This window comes from Ambystoma mexicanum, chromosome 3p, assembly GCF_040938575.1.
Source record: "Ambystoma mexicanum isolate Mex_15411 chromosome 3p, UKY_AmexF1_1, whole genome shotgun sequence".
Classification (NCBI taxonomy): Eukaryota; Metazoa; Chordata; class Amphibia; order Caudata; family Ambystomatidae; genus Ambystoma; species Ambystoma mexicanum.
Window position 1 is genome coordinate 12723645 of NC_090925.1, and position 18733 is coordinate 12742377.

Sequence of the window (18733 nt, forward strand, 5' to 3'; positions counted from 1 at the left end):
GCATCGCCCGGTCCCTCAACAGAGCCTCTGGAAATTTCCAGTTCCATACCCTGGTTCTGCGTCCTCCCAACCGAAGCTGCATCTGGACCACCTTATGGTCTGCAATCCCCACCGGGCCGACATCTATTGAGTCCCCCCACCCCCCCAACCAGACTTGCAGACACCCAAATATAATCGATTCTAGATTGAGTGAGTTCTATGAACATCAGAGATGAAAGTGAACCCATCCTCCTCTCGGCGCTCGCCATACGTCCCGCAGACCCGCTCCCCCCCCCCCCCCCCCCCTGTTTCTCCTTCAACCCAGACGAGGCCACTGCCCCCCCACTTCTCCCCCCTCCTGCCGCGTACGATCTCTAAATCTGTCCCATGCCAGGTTCAGGTCCGCCATCAAAATCACCTGCCCTCTTGCAAAATCTTGTACGATTCCCAGCACCTCCCGCAGAAACTGGTCCTGGCCCACATTAGGTCCATACACCAAGGCTATTGTATAGGGCACTCCCCAGTGCTCCCCCCTCACCACAATATATCTCCCATTTCTTTCCCGAAGGATGTCAGCGATACGGAAATCGATCCCCCTCCCGAATGCCAACGCCACTCCCCCCCCCCCTTTGTAAGGCCAGAGGCGAATAAAATCTGCGAGAAACCCTTCAATCTCAACCGCCCCTGGTCCTTTCGTAATAGGTGGGTTTCCTGAAGCGCCAACACATCCGGCCTATGAGAACTGACAAATTGCTCCAGTTTAGACCGCTTGAGAGGGGAGTTCCAAACCGTCAGTTTTAACGGAGAAGAAAGGCCGTGAGACCTGGAAGGACTACTAAGGGGAATTGCCCTTACCCTTTTCAACTCAGACCCGCGAAGCCTCTGACAGAGAAATCATAAAACCGTGAGTTACAGCTGGTGTGCAGAGCAGCAGATGTCAGTGTTATACGGGGAGGGGCCTCTTGCATTGATAACGCAGACGTAGAGGCAAGCTGGCTACTGTGGTACTATCCTTGACTCCAAAGAACAATGAAGCCAACGGGTTCAGCACAGCCTGTGAGTCGGAGGAAGCTGATAGCAAACTGAACTGAATCAAGCCCAAGGTTGCAAGTAGCAACATTTTGAAAGCAAGGAATGTTAGGCAAGAATTGATGTAATAACCCTGTGGGAGACTACACAGCCCTTGTCCTCTTGGTATTGGGTAACCCACCAATTAGTATAGGTCTGTACTAGACAAGTTTGTAGTGTAACTGAGCACATCTCAAGAGAGGTAAATGTGAGCTGTAGCAATGAAATCCACCAATACAAGTATCCAAATAAGACTTGCACTCAAGGTTTCTAGTTAAAAATAAACAGTTTTTAAATAAGCATTCTTTAAAAAGGACAATGTGCACAATCAAAATACACTTCAAAATACTTTCTTAGAATCAATACAAAGCAAGTAGATACTCTTTAGAGATGCTTCATACACACTTCCTACACCTTGAGGTTACTTCACTAACTAGGACAGTAATGGCATTTATGTATCACTTGTATACTTTGGTAGATTCTGAAGTTGGTAGAAAGATTAAAGTAAGGGAAAAGGTTAAACAGGTTCTCGGAGCATGTGAGCACTTTAAATCTTCCAATGAAGTCTAGATGAAAACCTTTCCGAGAAATATTAGTTTAAAACCAATGCATCACCTATGAGGGACATTAAGAATCCAAGTCAATGGACTAGAAGAGTCTGCAGGGAGCCAGGACTGCCAAGTCAATGGAGCTGAGGCACTTCTTAGATAGTAAAATTCTTGCACAAAGGGAGTTTGAAGGAAAATCACTGTAGGTTCACACTTTGTTACACTTGAAAATTAGAGCCGAGATCAACTCTAGAAAAGCAGCTACTGCAAGTCTCAACTGAGAAGACAATGAGGTAAGTACCCCAAAGTCAGAACAGTGCCTTGGTTAGAAGAAGAGGATCCAGCCGGCTGGTTGCTGTAATGCAGGTCCTGTCTTCCTGACCCTCAGTTGTGGCGACAAGAGGCAGGACGTCTGGGGACTCCTGCGGCAGCAATTAGATGGTCGGAGGCATCTATGGCTCTTCTCGGATCAGTGGCACTGGTAAATCCCACCACTGCAGATCTTGGAGACCGGTTGGGCTTCCTTCACTCCTTGAGTCTTGTCCTCTGGTGAGGTGACTCAAGCTTGGGTCGTCCTGCTTCGGGAGGCTCCTCGGACTCCTGGAGCTTTTGGCCAGTTTATAGACGTTGCACTCTACTACGGATTTCTCGAACCCTGGCACTCCGTTCCTGCAGCAGCAAAGAAGTACAGAAGCCAGTTGCGGAAGGCCTTCCAGCAAAGTTAGTCTCAGGGTTAGTTGGTACCACTAACCCAAGGTAAGAACTTTCCGGAGCTTCTCTTGTCGATCAGAAAAAGGAGGTTCAGCACAGCAGCATGGTTTCACCAGGCAATTCAAAGGTTCAGGAGGAGGCCGCAAGCTTTGTTCATGGTTTCATTGTCTGGTTGTTCTTCCCAGTGGTCGACTCTGTCTTCAGTCCAAGAAGCTTCGCCTTTTAAGCAAGTTTCTCCCATTCATACACAGCCTAGCTCTTACTCAAATCGCACTGGGTGCATTCAGGTTTCCCTGGAGCCAGAGGCGGGTTTCAATACTGAAGGTCTCAAACCTAGTTTGGCGCACAGAGTAAAACCCAAGAAAGACCTTGCAAATAAGAAATAGTGAAAAAAGAAGACTGGGGCCATTTTCACACAATGGTCACCCATGGGTGCTATACTGCAGCTGAGGATTCCGTCTGCAGTAGAAGAGCAAATTAGTAGGAAAACTAAACCACTGCTACCAGCCATTTAAAAGTAGTGAGGGTAAAATGAAAATGTGTACATGAGTAGGTCGGAAAAGGGGCTTCTAAGTATCCCCACAGCACTCCACGTAAGATGGCGTGTGCTGGAACTACAAAGAGAAAAGGTAAGTAAAGTCAATTTCATTTGACTATTCTTAAACTGTAGTTCACCCAGGAAAAGGTATTTAAACCTTATGAGAAATCTAAAGGATTTCTCTTTGACACTACACTGAAGGTGCTGTGTGTCACCATACCAAAAGTAGATGCCTAGGGAGTTTGTAGACTCCAAAAACACATAACCCAAATCAGATCAAAATACAGTGAAAAAAAGGCTCTCTATCCAGGGTTTAAATTAAATTCGTTAAGTCCAGCAAAAGAGCTGGGGGTCCTCTATGGTTGAAAGGAATTGGCACAGAAATGAGAATTCTCCCTAACACAGAATTTGAAAAAGGAAGAACTTGTGTGTATGTTTGAACGTTTGAACTTTAAAGAAAGTCCAGTTGAGGTCCAGGTGCAGAGGGGTCCAGCACCACACTGGCGCTCATTCGGAAGACTCTGACCCGGACCTGTTTCCGAAACTAGAGCAACCAGAAGGCCCTCGGAAAGGGTGGTGTGAGGCGTCCGCGTTGCTCTACAAGGGTCACGTCCAATCCCTTGTACAATCAAGTGTCTGACCCGTTGCCAGAGAAAAGCTAGGGGAATGGAACCCCGCTTTCCACTACAATTGTGAACTGTGATAATGGACAAGTGTGAACCGGACGAGGGATGCCGAAAGAAAGCTAAAGGGAAGGATACCCCACTTTCTGATAAAACTGAGTTATAGATGAACTGTATTAGGAATACACGTAATGTATACAAGAAGGGCCGTAGTGAACCAGACGGAGGAAGGCCCATTTGTACAAGAAAGATCTGAGTCCGGCAGAGGGAGATCACTGGGGCGAAAAGCAATTGCCCAAAATAAGTTTGTTTGCCCTTCCACGAAATGAGGTGAAGAATAATACACCCGAAAACAGTGCATCAACGACGGTGTCACCTTGTAGTTTGTTTGAATGGACTTAAGGCTCCTAAAGATTACGAGCGATATCTGAGAGACCGTAATGAACCCGACAGAGGAGGCCCGTTTTTGTAAGGAGGATCCAAGCTGGACAGAGGGAGATCCTGGGGCGAAGAGCAATCGTTCAAATAACTTTTTGTCATTGTGAAATCCGGGCGAAGAACAGTTGCCCAAGATGCAAGATCAGAGAACATTTGTTAGTTTGTTACTTGGAATCTGCAAACCTTCAAAGGCAAGAGACTTTTGCAGGAAAGAGACTTGGCCTATGAAGGCATTTTGAATACTGTCGAACTGAACTGTGAACGTTGTGCTGTCAAGGCCCGGCAGTGTGCTCTGCTCGAGAGTCACGCCCTGTCCCGGGCTTCAAACGTAGGGAAGGGAGACCCAGCCTCACCATCCTGACTGATCATTTTGAGAACATGTGTTTGTTTTCTGGTGAACATTATCCCACACTGGATTGGCAATATTTGTTTTTCTTCTTTGTATATGGCTTTTTATTTGACTAGACTCCATTAGGACTGTTCTTATTTGGTCTTTGCTTGCTACCATCTTAGATTTAGGTTTAGATTAGGTATTTAGCTCACCCCTGCATACAGTTTAATAAACACCCTTGAACTGTGATCACTTGCCTGTCTCTACTGTTGCCACCATGAGTTCCTTACAGTAGATGTAGACCTTGGAGCCCTATATATGGAAATTAGGCCACTTTTTTTTACCCAATCTTGATCACGTTTCATTAAAGGACTTGTATTCCCAAGGGGCCAGTGAACCTGACTGAAGGTCCAATTCGACTTTGGTCATTTTCTATGATCTTTCTGGTCTCGTTGAATGTGTACTTTATCCCAATTAGTTATTTTACTTGTTAATTCATTGTAGATATGTCGGTCTGCAACATTTGATAAATATACTTTAATACACATGATGTGGACGGTCTGAAAGCCCATGCAAGTGTCTCCTAGCCATCCATTCCATAATGGTTTCCTTGACTGCTCGTGCACTGTAGCAATTGGAGAGTCGGGCTAGTTCTTGACAAAACTCCCTGCAATCCAACTAGTGCAATCCAACGCTAAATGTGTGTTTAAATAGTTACAAGATAACAGCTTATAAGGAATGTATAGTTAGATACCACCGTTACTACCGTTTAAGGCTAACACTTCATGAGGTTTGCCGGGCCACGGGGGGAGGTCTGGCCTGCCCAATGAAGAGTTGCTTGCAGCCCCATTGAAACGTTTCAAGATGAGCTGTTGACGACTGAAGGGTGTTTGGGGGAGCGGAGGGTGATTCCACTTCCCTTGCAGTTTCCCTCCACTCTCGACCTGCTGAGCCAGAGGCCTTGAAGGTCAGACATGCAGCCCTAGAGTTAAAGGAAGCTCAATTGGCTGTTAAGAAAGCTGGGGGTGAAGAGTACCGACCTGTAGATGTAAATCAGCAGAGCCGTGTGATGTTCCCCTGGAATCCATGGAAGGGCTCTGAAAACACCAGCTTATGATGGAAGCATGGCAACAGTATAGCAGCAGTCCCCCACCTCCGCCCCCCTCAGAGCTAGCAAATGCAACCAAGCAAAGTATTGGCAGCTGGAACGCCTTGTTGATGACCCTATTTGGGCTCTTAGGCCACAGTGGCTGGTGCTTTAAACCAATGTTTTTTCAACCGAAGCACAACGGCGGAAAACAAGAGGAAAGTCTGTTAAGATGGATTTCTAAACTCTGACCTGGTGGGCAGAGGTTCAGACGGCCAACCTAGTTTCTTGGAACAGGGTAACCTCTGGACAAGCCAGACCAATCGGGGTAGCTATGGCAGGCCGTCAAGGCTAAGTCTCAGGAGGGGTGAGGGTGACTGAAGGACCTCAATGAGCACACAAAGCAAGTACACTTACAAATTACTCCAGACAGGTGTTATATCAAAGAAATATACACATTTATTACAAGGACTTTGTAACATAGACCATAGCAAAGGAATTGCAGTCCAACCAAGTAAACCAACACGATCAACACAATGTATATAGAAGACCATTGGGATCTAAAGGGGTTAAATGCACGAAATATGTCGACAACCTAGATGGGAAGGAAACGGGCAGTGCAGATGGTCTTTAGCCCCCTTTGACATCGACAATACACCTAACTAAGAGGCAGTCAAAGCCCTAAGAAGAGAGGAGCCTTGTGCTCAATAGTACATGCAATGCAGACGCACGCAGTTGTTCCAATGGGCAGAATAGGGTCTCTTCAGGGGTCTCTAGCAGCTCGGGAAGGTGGATGAGGCGATGCATGACAAGTTCCCACTATTCAAAAAGGACCTCCACTTTAAGGCAGAGGCAGTTAGAGTTCGGGATACAGTTGCTATTTCGCAATAGCAGTGTAAAGGAGACGGGCCTCCAGGGGCCACTCGTGTGTAAAAATGGGCCCTTGCACTAGGGGCCACCAATTGGGGGTATGAAGTACTCACCGGTCCCTGGCGCAAGCAGACCCAAACATTGGCAGGTCAGTCCACTTCACTTGCGGCAAAAAGGACGTCTCGGCAACTTTTTAGTTCCTGACATACAGCGATGATTCCCAAATGGGACAGTGGCGATTTGCCCGCTCTGGGTGGATGAATCGACCCAGTTTCACTGCAGCAGGCTTCAGGGGCAAGAGGGTCACAAATGCAGAGGACTTGCAAAGGACGTTGCTGCGGCAGGGCATCACGTTAACCGCAATTACTCCGGTCCTTGCGCACTCGTCTCACTTCAGACCTGGGAACGCCAAGTGTACGAAATTCGGTGTCAGGGTGTTGTGGACACTCGGTATACCAAGTTTCGAGGGCGGCGGCGGTGACAGAGCAAAGCAACTGGGTAAGCTGGTCAGTCCACTGGTTGTCCCAGGGACACTTCCGAGAAAGCTTACTTGCAGGGTTTGATGAAGGTGCCGAGAATAGTTGGTCCCACTATTCCAATGGGTCGATACGTCTTCGCAGACCTTCTAGGACGACCAGATGCAGAGGGGTCCCACGGGATGACAGCGGGCTCAGTGTGCCAAACCTTCCAGCCGGTCGCCAGCGGTTCCTCGACTCAGCTTTGTAGTTGCTGGATACTTGGATCCTATCCTTTGTTCAGTGAGAACTCAGGAGATCGACATGGCAGGGGTGTTTTGGCCTCCTCTTATCCAAAGTTTCCTTCGCGGCAAAACAGAGGACCCAATGGGAGATCTGCTCACAAACACACACTCCTTATGTGGACCAATCATGGACCACGGTGGTCCCAGTCATTCACAGCACTCCAGACTCTCTGGCACCCAGGATGTGTATTGGAACCAGACATTCCAGCCTACATCCTGGAGGCACACACACAAGGCATGCAGAATCCCGCAAAAACATTGGGATTCATGGGAAAGTGCATGACCAAATAAGCACTGACCCGTGTCGACTCGACCTGGGGAAGGTGAAGGGGCTTGATGGCCAAAGGACAGGACAAAGAGCATTGTGGCATGGCCATTTTGGAGCCAGGCCACCTATTCGTGCCAAACGCGGTTAACATGGCAGGAAAGGGTTAAAAAGGAGTCTTTGGCAAAAAGAAGAATCAAATGTACGGCCACAAGCTGATTAGGCTTGTGAGTTGTGGAAGTTACAAGCACTTCTACAGTAAGAGGTAAGTTCTCTTAGACTTGTTTTACAGTACCTTGGTAAACAAGAAAAGATGCAGCTGATGACTTCTGTTCCTATGCAGATCTCACTGTTCCTGGGCATCAGTTGCAGGGACAAGAGGAAGGACGTCGGGTGACTCCTGCACTGGCAACTTTACTTTGAGTGGCTGTTTCGCATTTCAGCTCCTTGCGGTACAGAAAATAGCAATAAGCGCGGTTTCTGGCTGTCGAGGTGGACTTTCCTCACATTTCAGGTCCCGCTCTCAACTGAGGGGGGTTAGGCTTGGTCGGTCCTGTTTCGTGGGAGTCCAGAGGATCATCCAAAAGCTTTAGGCCAGTTTACAAGCAACACACACAATCTGGTGTCCCTCTCCCTTGGCTCTACGGTTTCCTGCAGCAACTCTGAGGAAATGCAACCAGCTCCGAGATGGCTGTCCAGGTGGCTTACTTCAGAGTTAATTGGTCCCACCAACTCAAAGGGAGAAGTCATCCTTGCAGGGGCTTCTGTCGATGCAAACCTGCCGATTCAGACCTGTAGCAGGGCTTCACCGGGCAAACCAACGGTCCAGGAGTTGCAGCAGCCGTCCTCTTCAAGCTCTTCTTCGGTTCCTTTGTCCAGTGGTCTACTCTGCCTTCCAAGCCAAAAGATTCGCCTTTTATTCAGTTCTCTCCCATCATTCCAGCCTAGCTGTCACTCACCCAGCAGGGTGGCTGTCCTTGCCAGACAGTCAGCCAGCCAATCACTACAGAGTGCATTTGGGTCTCCTAGGAGACTAGGCACTGGGAGTTTCAGGCACCTCCCTCACTTCCTGCCTTTCCCCAGACACTCTGGAGCCAGAGGAAGTTTTCACTCCTGAAGCCCGCCAAAGGCGAATGAACAAAGATACCAAACCTGGTTTGGTGTGTAGAGAAACTCTATAGAAGGACCTTTCCACAAAGATATAGCGAAAAAAGACCAGGCACCATTTTAGCAAGGATGGCTCCCGCGGTTAACGTTACCAGGTCCGTAACCTAGGTAGTTCAAAAATGAAACCACTGCCACCAGCCAGTCCATTGAGGAAAGGGTAACATAAAAGATGTTACGTGAGCATTTAGACACTGGGGATACTTAGTAACCCCTCCAGCACTCTATTGTAAGATAGCATTGTACTTGCTAGACCCAGCACACCCTAACTAAAGCCAATTTCACTTTACTGCTCTGGGAAACAGTAGTTGATCCCAGAGAAGGTATTTAAACCTTGGGAAATCTGGAAGACTTCCCTGTGTCTCTGCACTGAAAGTACTGTGTGACCCAATGTAAAAGAGGCCTATGGAGTTGGTTAGACTCCATACTCCATAACCAAAAAGAAACGCACAGAAAACACATTGAATTGAAAAGTTTCAAAGTCCCAAAGTTTAGCAAAAGAGCTTGAGGGCTCGAAGGTGGGAGGAATTGCCACATTTATGAGAATTCTTCCTAACAGTAAGTACATGTTGATTTCAATCGTGCCCACTCGTTTACACAGGCAACAAATACGCTCTTCAGATGGTAAATGTATCCACGCCCTTAACTTCCATTACCTGTAATTTCTTGAGGTGCATTTGCATAAATGTCCACCTGGCAGTCGGACTTTGGTATTATTGAGCTATGTATTTTTGCGCCTTGCGATATATCGACTGGTATAAGTGCTGAATGAGGGTAATCTACCAGTATGATCAAGGCAACAGGCCCATTTAAATCTTAACAGGGAACCCAAACCCTCAGACCAATCCGGGCACCAAGCCAGTTTGATGAAAAAGCCCTCGGTCTTGGCTCGAAACTTAGATGATGATCTGCTAGCACGGCTAAACCGTTCTAGCCTTAACGGACCTAAAATAGACTGAAATTCATCACATGTGATTTTTAGATAGAAGCTGCCACTTGTCCCTTAGGAAGGGTAGGGGGGGATGTAAAGCATAGCAGGCTCACCGCCTTAGGCACTGTTACAGGTTTCCTCCTTTTTGTAAGCTTTTTCTTTCACCATTCCTTTGATACCAGGGCTAGCAGTTTCATCACCAGGCAGCGATAACGATGAGGGGGAACACTGTACCACAGAACTTCAGGCAATGGAGAGACGTGGAGAAGTCAATGGCTTCACAGGTGAGGAATTCAGTACGAAATAAGTGACAAGGATGTGAGCTCTGCACACCTGTTAAATCTGACATATTGGATACATCCTAATGCACTGGCCCATCCATTGTTTCAATCTTTGTGTGGACCAGTGCCCTCCTACATTAGTGCTGCTGCACTGCTTGTTATCTAGTCCTTGTGGCACTGTGGTCCTACAGAATAGCGTAAATGCTCCAGCAGTTTCAAAGCTATGTTTCCAGGCTACAGATTTATTAGGACTGGTTAATTCTAGGGTGGAGGGGTTTTGGACCACCACTACTCCACAAATGTATGGTTTATTCAAGAATTAGATGTGACTTTGTCCACCTGGGTAGTGGAGCAGGGCCCTACTCCCAAATGGAGTGGGAGGAATTCCCCAGATTCGTGGCACTCTCACTCCCTTCTTCCTAGTGTTGCTTTTCTTTCGTCCTTTCCTCCTTGATGCTTTCCCCTGCCATCCTTTCCTGCCATTCCACTCACTCTTCATGATCCTCCACTTCTCTCCTGATGTTCCTCCTTCTCTCCTCTCCCTCTGCTTTACATCTTCCCTCTTTATATTCTCCAACCAACTCCCAGACTACTGTTCTGGCCAGGCTCCCCTTTATCCCACCGCTGAATGTAATTTGTTCCTTGAGGGGAGAATCTGGGGCACCTGTGCAACAGTTGCGAGCGGGCTTATGATTGGCAGCCCTGGACTATGCATTCTTCTGGTGATACTGCTTGGACTGCGCACCTATATTTAAACTATTCATTTTATAATGGGTTCTGCAGGCGCTGCAACTGTTGCCTCACCAGTACGTGACCACGATGAACGGGATACCTGCTCTGTGGATCTGCAGAATACAGAGACATGTGACATAAGTCGGTTGATAGGTGAGTAATCAGTGGTACATCACCAGCATCTATCCACTCTGATATGATATTGCATTTGTAACTCTCCTATAAACGAGTGTTTCAAGGCATGAAATGCAATGGTACACATGCCTGACTCTGATGTGAGTGTATGATGGCAAGGCCTGGCAGAGGGTAGCAATATCTTCCATATGTCAGTACCTTGGCAGGGATAGTACATGGCAGTTGATGGTACTACCAAGCCCTAATGTAGCAACAGCTTGTGAGCAACAAGGAATATTATTTTTTGTTCTTTAATAACGCGCTTAATACCAGCGAGTGCTTTCTAAGTGCAGGATCTGGATTCGATGTTGCGCTGCGTTATCTTGCTTCCAAGACAAACGTGTTGCTCCTGAGCTATCTTTTCTTCCCATATGCTGGCAGTGTCTTGCAAGTGCTCATAACGAAATGTTAAACTGCTGGCTTTGATATTGCCTGTTTTTTTAAAGTTCCTGACTCTGTTCAGTGTGCGCTGCCAGCAGAAATGTCAGGCCATTTGTTCAGAAAGTATTTCCGTGAACCAGCAAACCAAGATTCTTGTGTTGTGTAGCTGTGCATAGAATCTGTGACACGTGTAAACCTGTGCTTCACACTGCACATTGTTGCAGGTTTCCTTCCGTTTGTAAGCATTTTGTTTCACTATTCCTTTTAACTGGACTTGCAGTTACATCACCAGGCAGCGATAACGATGAGGGGGAACACTGTACCATGGACCATCAGCATTCAGAGAGATGTGGAGTTGTGGATGGCTTCACAGGTGAGGAATTGGTAATAAATGACCATCATTGTGTAGACCTGTGCCCTCCTACTTTAGTTCTGCTGCGCTGCTTGTTGTCTAGTCCTTCTGGAGCTGTGGACCTACAGAATAGTGTGCAAGCTCCAGCGTTTGCAAACCTCAGTTTTCTAGGCTACAGGTTAGCACTGCTTAACTCTTGGTTGGTGGGTTTTTGGACCATTTGAGCAGCCCGAGGGCATCCTCCTATTGCCTCCCCTCTGATCCTTTGCTTAGGTGGCCAGGTGGACCCCAACCCTGGGAACGGAGAAGCGAGAGAGGATCACCTGAGTTGGGGAGTGGGAAGAGGAAGCCTGAGAATGAGACTGTATCCTTCCTTTCCCAATGTTCAATCACCCTACTATCCCTCAGCCTGTAGGGGGCCATTGTGTCATGATGCATACTCCCGGAGAGCCAGTCCATGACCGGCAGCCCCGGAAGCACACATCAGGTACCCAAGGGAAGGTCCAGCAACCCCAAATAGGGGCCCTTTGGACACAGTCCTGGCGCCATAGGCGCCAGGCTCATAAAGGGAGTGCTTTTGGTGGACTTACCTGATGCAGACCATGCTGCCAGATCCAAACCTCTTTGAGGCCTGAAAGGAACTACTTTACCTGTGGGACTATTTTGCCACTCGGGCGTGGTCAGGGAAGGATACATACCTGGTTGGGGAAGGATACATACCTGGGACTTCTTTGGAGGCTATATAAGCCATGCCCAGACAGCAGCTCACGCTTCGCGTTGCTCTGCTCCTAGCAGCTGGACGGTCACCGTGTCTGCTCCTGCATCCTGACTCCAGCCACGCCCGCTTCAGTTCTGGAACACCTAAAAGGAAGAAGAGAGGAGGAGAAGGTGAATAAAGGACATTACCTGATATTGCATGGGATCCGGAGCCAACACGCCGACGATCCTAAAGGGAAAGAAATCATTTTAGGATTCCTCGCGTTGCTCGTAGCAGCGCTGCGCTCAACTCACCTGTCCACAAGGAATTCCGTACTCCTGCGACCATCCGCACTTTCCGCTGCATTCCAGCACCTAGGAAGGAAAAGAGAAGAACAAAAGGTGAGCCAGAGAAGACATTGGGAAAAGACTGATTGCCCGAAGGCTTACCTGGCGATTGGTGGGGGAGAATCCTTCCTCATCTCGGGTCGGCACGCCTTTTGGCAGTACCGCTTCCCGGCCCCTATGGGGAAAAAAGAACACGCGCATTAGTGGGTGAACATACAGACATTAGAAAAACCACCCCAACATAATCTCACCTGAATTATCCACAGCAATTGTCTTCTCTACGTGGAATCTTCGCTCAGCACCTGCGCTAAGACTAAAAGCAGTCCATTGAAAATAAAGGCCAAACAGGAAGGGAGAACAACCCTTGAACTTGATAAGTTATATATTTACGAAAGCGCCTTATTCATCCAAAAAACCAGTGAAGCAACTGGACCTGAATGCCCGTCCGATAACCAGTGAACTAACTGGATCCTACCGCACCCCTGCACCAGAAGCAGGATGGAGAGCTCGTCATTTCAAATCTTAAGGTGAGAATTAACGGGAAGGTTCAGAGGTGGTTTGAAGAGAGAGTAAAAGGGGAAAGGAGGGGTTCGACTCGTCACTCCACAGGTGATTAAAATCCTTTTCCCCATCTACAGAAAGATCTTCCTATGCATCAGACAGGCGAGGTTTGGGGGTCCAGCCCAGTCGGTGTTACGAGTCCTGCGCATCACCTTAGAAGAGGCCGCAGCAGCCGAGACCTGGTCGGCGTCTCCGTGGGAGTCAGGTGAGCGTTACACATTGTCAATCTTATTCCGGCCCCCTCGTCCCCATTTCCAACACCTACTGATACGAGGAAGAAGTGCCCAAGAGTAATGAAGATTACCTATGGGAGAAGTCCCTATAGAACAGTGGAGGAAGATGACGAGAGAGGTACACTGCAGTACACTACTAACAGGTCCCACAAACACTCTCAGGCACTTAACAATGCACACCTGCACTCTATTGCATACCACTTTAGTACTCGGATGAAGAAAAGGAAACCTGAGTCTGGCACGTCCCATTAATTGGCCTAGTTGGAGTCCGGCAAGGGAGGCCAGTGACTCTTACCGGAAACCCCTTGACAGGGCTCTGGTTTATGAAAGGCAGAGCAGCAGAATCCCAATGCCTGGGGTCCCGTGACCATTGACGAGTGCATCGTCTTGCGAAGTCCGAATCTGTCCATATCTTCGTGGGCATCCAGAGGACCCTTTAGAAGCAGGAAATCTTGATCCACAGTCCAGGACCAAGCTTATTCCAGAGTTTTCGTCCTTCATTGACACGGAAGGAAAAGGCGCCAAAACACTGAAGTGCCACTGAAACTAAGGAAATCCGTTGCTGTGGCGTCCCTCTCCCGACTACTGCCGCAGGAGACTGCCAGACATCCTCCCTTTCGTCACCACGACCAAGGTCCAGGAACAAGGGTCTGCCAAGCTGAAGCAAGAGGAATACAAGTTTACCTGCCCCCCCTTTAGGAGATGGTCATTGTTTTACAAACGGTTGAAAGTATGTTCTAAATCTTATTCTAACCTTTCCTTCCTTTCACAACTCAATACGTGCAATACTGACCTTTACTGAAGTCACTCCGTGTGCTGGAACAAGTGGTGGCATAAAAGTTTTCACCAACTTCTATTATCTCAAAAACTGAATTTTAACTTTGTTAATAGTATATAAGTTTTTTTTAAAGACTGCTTATGTAAACCTTGTCTATTTTATAAATATTTATTTATACCTTAAGTGTGTAAGCATTACTTGGCTACTTGTATTGGTGGATTTCATTGCTACAGCTCACATGACCCCTCTTAAGATAAGCCTGGCTGCTCAGTCACACTAACCACTTGTGTAGTACAGGCTTATATTAAAAAGTGGATTACCTAATACCAAGAAGAGAAGTCTTGTGTAGTCCTCACCAATTGGACTGCACTCATTCTTAGTGAACATCTAAGAATGGCAATTAAGATGAGTTACCAAGTCTCTAGTTAAATTGCTTCATGTTACACGTTGGTTTGACGTTGCCGTCATGCACATCAGTTGGCTAAATACTGTTCCATGTCACAGGTAAGAAATAGTGCAGCCTTGTGCACATGTAAAACATATCAGTAATGATGCAAGATCATGTAAATCTTCTATGTTTAACCCGGTGTCGCAACACAATATGTACTCCTGGTGTGTGTTCGGTCATGGATACCTGCGGACTGCTCCGTGATCCATAATGTTCCCCATGTTTGGGAATGTAAGAGGGTGAGGTCCATGCGGTGAAGTTCATGATAGTCCGAATCCAATAGACCTTCTGCTGTTCCTCCCAGCTCATATAGTGGAGCGCCGGCGTGGAGTCTCATCCAATTCTCTGGGGACATTTAAACTTGAGAAGCTGAAAGGTGTTCAAAGTGCAATGGGAGTCCTTGGGTTCATGGAACAATTTCTACTTTGTGTTTGTGTGTATAATATAGTAACAGATGCAGCAATTTAGTAGGTTTCCTTTACTGTTCCTGCCGAACCAGTCACTGCAAGCTAATTTTACGGCTGAATCACTTACATTGTTTTTTGTTGGACAGAATCTGCGGTCAACACCTTGGTGGTTCCATTCAAAATAAAGGAAGAAGAGGAGCCCTGTTCCATCAACTTCCTAAACTTTGCAACAAGCGAAAGCATCAAAAGCCCCCCAGGTGAGAAGGACTCATGATGGTAACGCAGGAATGCAGTGCTACCTACACACTTGATAGGCCAATGCATATCTTGCACCACTAGGAGTTTGTCCATCTGGCCCATAATGTTGTAAGCAAAGATGGAGTGGTGGATTATCCTGGCAGATAGACAAAGCAACGGTTACGCTGTGCCAATGCTGTTTAAATTGGATACTGTGTGAGACAGGCATGGTATCAAGAGACACAGGTGCCAAATTAACAGTTTTGAAAGCCTTGTTTACGAAGTTCCAGGGTTGAAGTAATACCTAACTGGCCCTAACTCTAGTGATGTTATTAAAGGTTGTCGATGTCAGTCTGTCTAAAACTATGCTTGCCCTCACTCTTTCACAAAATGCGATGGGTAGTCTTCTTAGTGTTTCAAGAAAAGACCATGTAAACCACAGCAGGTTTCAGGTAATCTTGCCAATAGTTGTAGTTCTACCAGTGCAACATAGTTCAATTCAAAATGGGAGCTCTTGGAACCTTCCACGCAAGGCTCTTGCAGCAAATCCACAAAGTTTACAATGCCCTTAGGTCTCTTGGGGTTCCCTTCGCCCAAGCTTGGACTCCTCTTGATTTCAAACAAAAATATCCAGTTCTTGTTAAGCCTCTCAAAGTTCCCTTCCCCAAGTCCAGGCGCCCCTCGTCTCAATTAAAAGTTCACTTTGTCAGACTGTACCTTTCAACTCTTGTCTTTCGTTCATGAGGCAGTGTTGGACTTTCCAAAATGCAGGGCTTTTTGTCCCCTCCCCTCCCCTGCATGACCACTCTGACTTCTAGTCCCTCTTTATACTTTGGTTCACTCCTCTGGTGCCTCTTCCACTGTACTCTTCTTCCTTTTCACCTCCTTTACTTTTCCTTGTGCATTCGTGCACCTTCTTTCAATCTTTCCCCTTGGCGTGTCCCCACTTGCACATTCTTTCCCTCTTTCCGGTTTACTTGTGCACACTTGCACTGTTGCTTGCTTTATTTTCACCTTCCTTTTCCTCCTTGTGCCCATGGCCGCTTGTTTGCTTTCTGCTTCGTGTTGCTTTACACCTTTTTCACTTGCTTTCCGTTTCAGGCTTCTTTCCATCGATCATTTGCTTTTCGCTCTGTGCCGCTTTACAATTTCTGTCCCTTACGTGCTCTGCTGCAGTCACACGCACGCTCCAGAGTTTGTCTCATCGAAACTCGCCGGGCAGCGTTGTTGACAGGCGGTCTCTTTTGGTTAGACAGGGTTGAGGTCCGGGTCTCACCACCTGCCCCTCGGGCACCCTTCAGGCCGGCACAGGTCCCAAGGGAACTAGCATTCCCCCGAACATCGCCAGCAGGATGGAGGCAGCCTCACTCCAGCTCCTTGGAGACACGGCTCCCTTGCCACGCTGCAGCCCCTCGGACACAGGGCTAGCGTATCGGCACACCATTCTCCTCCATGCTTCAGCGCCTACCCCTCTCTGCTGCTTGGCGTCTCTGGTCCAGACGGCATCCCCAGATCCCTCACTGCTTCTGGCAGAACCACACCTTTTTATAGTGTAGGGGAGAGTCAAGTGGAATCGGGTGTGCCTAGTTGAAGTAAAATGCTTGACCTTGCTGACTCCATTTACAGGACAGCTTAATGTTATGTAGTAGCCCTCTTTGCATCTCCATGTTGTTCCTATGGCTAATCTTCGCTTCTCTTGGTCGTTCTTTCTCGTCCCAGGGGTACCTTAGATGGGTCCAATTGTTATATAGCGCGTTGCTAGCCAGGGTGAAAACAGGAGGGATAATCTCTGAGAGGTGGCAGCTTAGCAGGGGCACTAGACGGGGTTGCCCATGGTCCCCTATGTTATATATTTTATCCCTAGAGCCACTAGCAATATACCTAAGACAACAGTATAATGTTATAGGTATCACCATTAAAGCAGGGCCACATTTAATTTCCCTGTATGCAGACGACATACTGTTGTACTTGAAATACCTGGAAGAAAACCTCCAATATGTGCTGGAGGTAATGGAACAATTTGTGTTTCTGTCCGGCATAGCAGTAAATCCTAAAGTCATTCGTGTTCCCGCTGGGTAGATATAAGGGGACCCCGCTAAAGCACTTGCCGGTATTGCCAATACCGTGGGAAGTGGACACGTTTAGATACCTTGGAATAGACATCTACCATACGGTGGAGGCAGAGCACCTGCAAAACACAGAGGGCGGTCAAGGGTATCGAGAGTAGCATGAAGTTCTGGGCGAAGCTTCCTTTGGCGATGATGGGAAGAGGAGCAATGTTAAAAATGGTGGTCTTGCCGAGATTGTTGCATTACTTTAGTAGTATACAGCATCTGATCCCAAAACTTTTCTTTGACCGATTACATAGCATATGTAGAGATTTCCTATGGAGTGGGACTAGAAATAGAATAGCCCTCTGGAAGCTACAAAATACGCATGAGAAAGGAGGGATAAAGCTGCCAAACTACAAGGCCTATTACTTAGCGAGTCAATTGCAATATGTAGCAAAATGGTTATCGGAAGAATCATCCTCGGAATATAGGCTGTTTAGATCAGAATGTGCACCGTTTTTTCTACAAGAAATGATGTGGCTGCCCAGAGAGAATATGAAAGTGCCCGAAATTGATGTTGCTGGGATGGGACATATGGCACAGGGCCTGTCTGGTAATTGAGAGCCCTACCCCATGCTCCCCGCCGGTGCCACTTTTGGCACTGGTGGGAAAAGACGCCCAACTAATAAACGATCAGGAAGCACTGGGAACCAGTTGGGATAGCAACGCTGGGCGATGCATGGCAAGATGGGAAGATTAGATTTTGAGTCTTTGGCAGTGAAAACCGGATTACACAATGGACAGTATATTACATACCATATTACATACCATAGAGTGGTGCGGCGGGTTACAGAAACGTGGTCGGAGATAATACTGGAAGGCCAACCGGATGCCACCCTAGAGGTTATATACAACATAGCAGAGGGAGGACATGAGACTATGAGATGGTTATGTCCAAAGTGGGGAAAGAACCAATGCGGTTATGACAGGAATGGGAAGAAGAGGTGGGCACTGTCATGATCTCTGCTTCCAAAAGGTCAGGGTTTTCCCAACTCCCTTGGAAGCAGATCCATAACCCAGGTTCCGAGTGCCAACCAGTCCCAATTGGGACCTTTTGGACCCAGTCCTGGCGCCAGTGGCACCAGGCTCATAAATATGCCCAGTCCCAGCGCTGGAAGCGCCGGGCTCATAATGCTTGGGTGGACTTACCTTCAGCAGACCATGCTGCTTACTTGCCTGCCAGTTGAGCCTCTGATCCTCTTCTGTTTGGAACTACTTTTCCTGTTGGGTGGGGCAGGAGCCACTCCCTAGATTCAGAACACTGGAACTCTTCTGGAAAGCAGGAACTCTTTTCTTACCTAGGCGTGGCTGTGGAAGGAGACACCTAAGCACTACAGGAGGCTATTTAAACCACACCCGATGGATGAATCTTGCTTTGCGTTATTCTGCATCCTCTGCAGCAGAACGCTCATCGTGCCTTCTGCATCTGATCCTGGGCCTAAGGAAAAAGGCTTACCATCCTGAATCCAGTCTTCAGCAACACCTATAAAGACAAGAAACAGGTTAGCATTACGGTCTTCAGTGACAGCTCTTCACTTACCTGGTCCATCGGCTGTCACCAACGCCTCGCGCTGCATTCCGGCATCTGAAAGACAAAGGCTTACCTACTCTTCGTGCGCTCCGGAGGTCTTCACACTGCATTCCGGCATCTGAAAGACAAAAGCTTACCAACTCTTCGCAC

At 47.6% G+C, this 18733-nt stretch overlaps 1 protein-coding gene across 4 annotated transcripts in view; it reads left to right on the forward strand.

Annotated features, from left to right (window-relative positions):
* The window catches only part of LOC138580073 (zinc finger protein 282-like), a 209992-nt gene that overhangs the window by 107813 nt on the left and 83446 nt on the right, over positions 1-18733 (forward strand). For 3 of the 4 annotated variants that reach the window (XR_011304169.1, XM_069650325.1, XM_069650326.1), the window contains exons 4-7: positions 9496-9597; positions 10378-10479; positions 11162-11254; positions 14851-14961. Coding sequence is in view for 3 of the 4 variants with exons in the window: in XM_069650325.1 (XP_069506426.1) it covers positions 9496-9597; positions 10378-10479; positions 11162-11254; positions 14851-14961 (408 nt within the window). In the remaining variant the exon portion in view is untranslated. The remainder of the gene's footprint in view (positions 1-9495; positions 9598-10377; positions 10480-11161; positions 11255-14850; positions 14962-18733) is intronic. The other variant, XM_069650327.1, reaches the window with a different exon arrangement.